This window comes from Chanodichthys erythropterus, unplaced genomic scaffold, assembly GCF_024489055.1.
Source record: "Chanodichthys erythropterus isolate Z2021 unplaced genomic scaffold, ASM2448905v1 ctg001590_np12, whole genome shotgun sequence".
Taxonomy (NCBI): Eukaryota; Metazoa; Chordata; class Actinopteri; order Cypriniformes; family Xenocyprididae; genus Chanodichthys; species Chanodichthys erythropterus.
The window spans coordinates 222660-230858 of NW_027125673.1; the positions used below are offsets into that span (position 1 = coordinate 222660).

The 8199-nt window shown below is 44.2% G+C and overlaps 1 protein-coding gene across 1 annotated transcript; it reads left to right on the forward strand.

Moving 5' to 3' along the window:
• The first annotated feature begins 5988 nt into the window (after window positions 1-5988).
• LOC137016406 (uncharacterized) lies at window positions 5989-6864 on the forward strand. Its single transcript, XM_067380794.1, has one exon. It carries the CDS (start codon window positions 5989-5991, stop codon window positions 6862-6864), a length of 876 nt encoding a protein of 291 aa, XP_067236895.1.
• The last annotated feature ends 1335 nt before the right edge of the window (window positions 6865-8199 follow it).

Genomic DNA, 8199 nt, shown 5'->3' on the forward strand with positions numbered 1-8199 from the left:
CACCCTGGCTATTACTGTACTCATTTTCATACCATTTTACTGTACAGTTTGGGAGAAAATTAAAGTCAAACTCACCTCCACTATCAAAGTGCATTTTAGCACTTGCACTGTGGCCCATTTTCAAACACTCATAAAAATCTTTTCTTTTATAGGTTAGCTCATTCTGTCAACTGATATTTTTTCAAGGTCACCCTGGCTATTACTGTACTCTTTTTCATATCATTTTACTGTACAGTTTGGGAGAAAATTAAAGTCAAACTCACCCATAATATCAAAGTGCATTCAAGCACTTGCACTGTAGCCCATTTTCAAACACTCATAAAAATCTTTTCTTTATAGGTTAGCTCATTCTGTCAACTGATATTTATTGAGGTCACCCTGGCTATTACTGTACCAATTTTGATATCATTTTACTGTACAGTTTGGGAGAAAATTAAAGTCAAACTCACCCACAATATCAAAATGCATTTTAGCACTTGCACCTTGGTCCATTTTCAAACACTCATAAAAATATTTTCTTTATAGATTAGCTCATTCTGTCAACTGATATTTATTCAGGGTCATCCTAGATATTACTGTGCTCATTTTCATATATTTTTACTGTACAGTTTAGGCGAAAATTAAAGTCAAACTCACCTAGAATATCAAAGTACATTCAAGCACTTGCACTGTGGCTCATTTTCAAACACTCATAAAAATCTTTCCTTTATAGGTTAGCTCATTCTGTCAACTGATATTTATTCAGGCTCACCCTGGCTATTACTGTACTTATTTTCATATAATTTTACTGTACAGTTTGGGAGAAAATTAAAGTCAAACTCACCTCCACTATCCACCTCCACTTGAATGCACTAAAAGTGCATTCAAGCCCTTGCACCGTGGCCCATTTTCCAACACTCATGAAAATCTTTCCTTTAAAGGTTTGCTCATTCTGTCAACTGATATTTATTAAGGGTTACTCTAGCTATTACTGTACTCATATTCGTATCATTTTACTGTACAGTTTGGGAGAAAATTAAAGTCAAACTCACCTATAATATCAAAATGCATCCAAGCACTTGCACTGTAGCCTATATTCAAACACTCATAAAAATATTTTCTTTATAGGTTAGCTAATTCCTTCAATTGATTGTTATTCAGGGTCACCCTAGATATTACTGTACTCATTGTTGTAGCATTTTACTGTACAGTATGGGAGAAACTTAAAGGCAAACTCACCTCCAATATCAAAGTGCATTCTAGCACATATGGCCCAAATTCGAACACTAATAGGTTTGCTCATTCTGGCATATCATTTTACTGTAGAGTTTGGGAGAAAATTAAAGGCAAACTCACCTTCAAACATCAAAAGTCATTCTAGCACTTACATCATTGTCTTATTTTCAAACACTCATAAAAATCTTTTCTTGATAGGTTTGCTCATTCTGTCAACTGATATTTATTCAGGGTCAACCTGACTATTACTGTACTTATTGTCATATATTTTTACTGTATAGTTTGGGAGAAAACTAAAGGTGAATTTACCCTAAATATCAAAGTGCCAACGTATCCCATCAGATGGTTGATGTGCCAATTCATCAAGGGAGTCGCCCATGAGCTGAAGGCTATTCTGCAGTCACACAGGGCCCCAAACCCATCTTGGAGATGTCTGTCATGACCACTTTCCTTCTGGAAACAGAGCCCAGCATTATCCTGTTCTAATAAAAATGGGACGATTTCAAGGGGACCAAGAACACAGTGGTGGCGAACTCTAAGAAGGTCTAGGCCTGTGTGCCACTCACGAGGTGGAACACGTCTTTCAACCAGTGCTGTAGTGGTTGCAAATAGCCTTGCCGCTTCTGAAATCTATTGAGGGGAAGAATAGACCCCAACTTGAAAAAGGCTGCCATGCTCCCGATTTTCTGTTCTGTTGCAAAAAAGTGAGGGCCGCGTCTACACACTTCATAAAGTTATGCGGAGCTCTAGAGAGTATGAATTGAAGGAATTTAGGAATTCGTATACCACTCCCTCAAAGGCAAATCTCAAGAATGGCCTTTTGTGGGGGGCTTTCTAGATATGAAAGTCAGAGTCTTTCAGATTGACCAATATAAATTAATCTCATGAGGATCCGGTTCAGACGTCACAGATCAAGAATGGGCCTGAGACCGCCATCATTCTTTGGAACAAGGAAGTAGCAGCTGTAAAAGCCTGACTCTCTGCATTCTGAGGGAACTATCTCCACATCACCTTTTTCTAGCAGAGACTGCACTTTGGCTTGGAGGACATGAGACCTGTTGCTTGAGACTGAGGAGTAAATCATGCCCAAGAAGCGTGGTGGTCTGCGAGCGAAATGGAGCTAGTAGACTCGTTCTGTTATTTCTGATATCCAGCTCGACAGCATGGGGATGGCCTGCCATGCCCGGAGTTGAGTGGCGAATTATTAAAGTGCTACTGGCTGTGTTTCGCACTGAAGCAAGTAAGAGGCACCTGTCACAGCATTGAGAGGAGGGGAATGCTATTTTCATGAGAATGCCAAAATTTTGCTTGATGTGTTACAGGCTGCATCTCATGCTGGAGTGGGAGAGCGGCACCTGTTATAGCATTGAGAGGAGGAGGAATGTTCTTTTCAATGACATTTGTCTTTTTGATGAACACAATCAGAGTTATATTAAAGGGTTAGTTCACCCAAAAATCACATTTGTTTCATGTCAAATTATGATATTTATGCAAAATCCAAGAGGTTTTTTCATCCTCCATTGAAAGCAACAAAGTTGCAACAGTCAAGGTCCAGAGTAGTAGTAATCTATTACTATTAAGTAGTAATAGCATCAATAAAATTGTCAACATGACTACAGTGTCACATGTCTGCTGTGTTGTGTTTCTTAGTTTGAACAGTCTGTTAATTATGTAATTAGTTTCCTCCAGTGTTCATTTACTCCCTTATTAGTTCCTTTGTTTGACTTCACCACCAGTCCCACTCCAGTGCCAGAGGCCAGCCAACCACCACCAACGATGAACGATGTGACGGAGATGCTGTTTGAGCCCACCGCAGACAGTGGAGACCGGCCACCATGAGAGACAAGCCCATACCAATGATAAGGACAGAGTGTTTTGTAGCTCAGACCACCTACAGAGTCTTACCAGGTGTGCAAGCTGGCAACACCATTCATCACTGAGTTAGTGATTGTGGAGTTTGAGGGCTGGGAAAAAAACTCTGCCCACAACACCACTGCTGTGGAAATGTGTATGTAAAACTCTGGCAAATATTTTGATGAACTGAAGGATTTGTTGAAGTGATCTTGATAGACTTTTTTGGAGAGGTGATTCTACCCTGTATTTCCAATGGGGCGCTATTCTGCCTCCCACCTGCGACTCCACCCTGGGGCCTCTTCCTGTCTGGTCTCTGGTGTACCATCTGTATCTCCAGCACCTGTATCTGTAGTGTCCCTTGTATTTCCTGAATTCCCACCCAGCCTCCCTCTCACACCTCTTCATTCAGCCAGTTCCTCAGCCCCACCATCACCTTCTACATCCTCCACATGCCAGCAAGAGATGCCAAGTGTTTTCAGGCCAACAGCTCCTTCTCGCACAGAAGATCCCGTTTCCACCTCCAGCCTCTGTGCCCACTGCTCCACTTCAGCCCTTCGACACTTCAGATCTACCATCTGAAGATTTTTATGAGTGTTTGAAATTGGGACATTATATGTGCTAGAATGAACTTTGATGTTTGGGGGTGTGTTTAACTTTAAATTTTTCCCAAACTGTACAGCAAATTGATAAAACAATGAGTACAGTAATAGTCAGGTTAACCCTTGTAGTGAACAGCACATTCTAGGGCCCAGTTTATGGCCGGGCCCCTCTCTATCTGTAACAGTGGACAAAGGTTTGCTACATTTTTATTGGATCTTGGTGGCCTAACACATACAAACTGTCCAACGCCATCAGATAAAGATGTAAGGACAACATCCAGACCTCTCTTAGAGGGCAAGAAGAAGACCTCTTGTACCAAGCCTGGGAAGGACAGGACTTCTCATTGGTCCATAGGCTTCACCCATCTAGAGACTACTTCCTAAGGTTGGCCACAGGCCTGCCATAAAAATTCCTCGGGACCTTAGCAGTAATGGGTGAAACAAAGAGAGATCACAAAGATCCATCCAAATCCATTCAAAACTATGTTTGAAAACCTTAGAACTGATGCAAACTACACATCCATTTCACCGAAATAAGTATTCTCAGTGACAGCTATTTGTAGTGCAACCTCTGATACAAATCCAGCTGTTAATGTACAATTGAATGTTTTTCTATCTGTTTAGAATATTGCCAAATGTATTCTGGTGGTGGTTTGGAAAGTGAGAAATGCATTGGTAAACTTTAAAGACACTGTAAAGACTTCCAACTTTGTGCTTTATGCAAATGAGTTCCACAGGAGAAAGAAGGGTGGGCCACATTCTGTGTTTCCCCTACAAACAGCCAATCACAGCACTCGAATGAAGAAGCGCCAAAATGCAATCTCCTCCTCATCAGAAAGGGATAAAGGGTACCCTCTCAACAGACACTCCCATCGGGTGAGACACAACAGATATGCCGTTCTGAGTCTGTCCTGCACGGAGACAGACATTAACAGACACAACACCGTTCTGAGCCTCTGGTCCATCCAGAAGAGACAACAACAGATCCTGTGATCTGAGTCTACAGCTTGTGAGGCAGCAACAGAGACGACCACATTCTAAGCCTCCAGCTTGTGAGGAAAGAAACATTGACAAACACTACGTTCAGAGTTTCCGTCCATCGAGTAACGACATCTGCAACAAGGTTAAGCTCAGGAGAGCAAACCTTCACTACAAGGTACCTTCGTCTGTGTGTTCCATATTGTTAAGGACCTTCTGCACCTACACCAGGGCCTCATCTGCATGTTCCAGATTTTAGGACCCTTTGGTGCTTCAGGAGATCAGCATCCCACAGAGCTTCGTGTTCAAGACCGTTGAAAGAGATTCTGGCTCCTCTCCCCACTGCATTGTCCCCCAGCACAACCAGTGGAGGACGTCAACGTCGTCGGACTCAACCAAGTGGCACATAAATATCACTTAACCAAACCTCTTTCCAGACACCTTGGCATTGTTGTATATTATCAGTATATAATTTCCTAATTTCCATTAGATGTAATATAGTGTTACGTCCACCGTCTCGTCCAGGTTGTTTGACTATCACGTGTTCCTTTGTGTTTTGCTCCCGCCACTCATTATTCACCATGGACACTGATTTCATCCCCAGCTGTTTCTGGTTTGTGTGTGTACTTAAGTTCCTCCCTGTCTTCAGTCCAGTGTCCGGTATTGTTGTATGTTACCAGTGTTTCTATGTATCCTGACTCCTATATGTGATTAAACTACGTTATTGCTTCTTATCCTGCCTTCCTCGTCCTTGATAGTACACCACCGTAACAGAATACCGGACCCAACACTGAAAATGGATTTCGGCGGCATGTTCACGCTTGTTGCAAGGAATAACCCCGATTTTTGTTCGTTCACCAAGGAATTTATCTGTGTTGCACTCGCCTGCCCCTACGACGACGACACCCTGAAGTCGTTGTTCTGGATCGGGGCCAATTACCATCATCCTGTGGACGTCCCAGACACCCCCGGACTCAGCTGGATGGAACATATCCTCAGGTGTCTGGAGAGTGTTCGTCCCCGATCCAGAGCACAGCCAGACCCAGAGCCCGTATCTTCCCCACGGACCGCGGAGCACTTGTGCGAGCCCCCCGCAGACGGAGAGTTACCACCGGCAGCTAAAGGTCAGCCAGATCCCGAGACCCCGAGGACAGAGGTGACCTGCGCCCAGGAAGTGGAACTCCACCAGACGTCTGACCAGGGGTGTGAGCCCACGACATCTGCGGACGAGGGAGAATCGACTACGGAGAGGGAGGACTCGCTGATTGACTTCAGCGATGAGTCTACGCCCACCCAAACCCACCCGTAATGTTTACCTTCGTCATCTAACAGAGACATTACTATGGACTGTGTTTTATTTACAGATTCCCTATCGACGCTGTCAACACCTCGCTCAGCCAGTCCTCCTACTACATCACTGCTGGATGTCATCTGCCCTGCGCCGTCTCCGGGGAACCCCTGTGACGTAGAGCCGCAGGTCACACTCCAACCAGCAGCACGTAGGCCAGAGGTTCCGGTGGCTTCGCCTCCAGCTGCCGTCCTCGTCGCTCCATCTTGGCCCGTCGACCTGCCGGCTCCGTCCAGGCTCCTCCCAGCTACGGTTCCGCCGGAGACCCTCCGACTGACGGCTCCTCCGACCTCCCTCGTCCGGCCGGCTCCCCCTTGGTCAGTCGTCCCTCCTCTTCCGCCACGGACTTTCGAGACGTCGAGTACTCTCCGTCCCTCCACCCCTTCGGCTACAGAGGGCTCCTCCTTCCCCTCGGAGTCGCCTCTGTCCTCGGTCGAGCCGACGTCACCGCAGCCCTCGGGATCTCCAGCTACACCTCCGCTGATCGTCGCCTGTACATCACCGCAGTCTCCTAAACCAGCGACGTCGCGGGAGTTCGCCAGCTCTCCGTCTGCGCACCAGAATCCACCTGCCGAGTCTCCGTCGGTCATCCCCCAGATGCCTTCAGTCCGCCCTTCAGCATCTGGACTCCGCCCTCCATCTACCCGGCCGTGGACTGTCGGATCTGGGGAGCTCTGGGTCTGTGCCAGCGGTCATCCACCCACGCCGCCAGGGGATCGTCGTCTTCCCTCCATCACTCCATCACCTTCACTCCGCCCACCTCCAGAGCCCCCTCCGGCCACCCCTGTGATGTTCCTCCACGGCGCGAGGACGCGCCTTGCCGGAGGGGGGAGCTACTGTTACGTCCACCGTCTCGTCCAGGTTGTTTGACTGTCACGTGTTCCTTTGTGTTTTGCTCCCGCCACTCATTATTCACCATGGACACTGATTTCATCCCCAGCTGTTTCTGGTTTGTGTGTGTACTTAAGTTCCTCCCTGTCTTCAGTCCAGTGTCCGGTATTGTTGTATGTTACCAGTGTTTCTATGTATCCTGACTCCTATATGTGATTAAACTACGTTATTGCTTCTTATCCTGCCTTCCTCGTCCTTGATAGTACACCACCGTAACATATAGCTGATGTTAGTTAATAACAAATAATCTTTTGTTTATTTGTTTGGTGCATAATAAGGTTCTCCACCTTATTATTTTCAGAGAAACACTTTATCTTTCCATAAGATAACGTAACTCTTCCATAGCCACACCCAACTTAATCACTTGTATTCTATGTATCTTATGCACTTTATTCCTTTATCATTCATAGTATTCATTTAGTTGTTGTGTTAGTTATTCTTGTTTATCTTTTTGTTAATAAAATTTATTTTATTACACTTGTGTCTTCCTTGTGCTGATAATACAGAAAAGGGTCTACAAGTTAGCAATATCACCAATCTTTCAGATAAACCAGCTGACCACTTTACATTAATTCTAAATGAATGAAAGCCCCTGCTGGGAGTGTTCTCATACTGCCACGGTAAAACACTTTGACTGGTGCCCTGAACTACGTAAAAAGGGGAAGTGGTCATCTGATGTACTCATAATCACCCCTTAAGTGACGTGTGGTCCTAAAATCACAACGTCAGCGGTGACGTGAATACCAATCCCTACTTTACTTTGTGTCCTTTGATGGACAAAGTAAAAATCACTAAACCCTGAATAAAAATCAATTGAAGGAATGAGCTAACCTATAAATAAAATATTTTTATGAATGTTTGAAAATGGACCACGGTGCAAGTGCTAAAATGCACTTTGATAGTGGAGGTGAGTTTAACTTTAATTTTCTCCCAAACTGTACAGTAAAATGGTATGAAAATAAGTACATTAATAGTCAGCGTGACCCTGAATAAATATCAGTTGACAGAATGAGCTAACCTATAAAGAAAAGATTTTTATTAGTGTTTGAAAATGGACCAAGGTGCAAGTGCTAAAATGCATTTTGATATTGTGGGTGAGTTTGACTTTAATTTTCTCCCAAACTGTACAGTAAAATGGTATGAAAATAAGTACATTAATAGTCAGCGTGACCCTGAATAAATATCAGTTGACAGAATGAGCTAACCTATAAAGAAAAGATTTTTATGAGTGTTTGAATATGGGCCACAGTGCAAGTGCTAAAACGCACTTTGATATTGTGGGTGAGTTTGACTTTAATTTTCTCCCAAACTGTA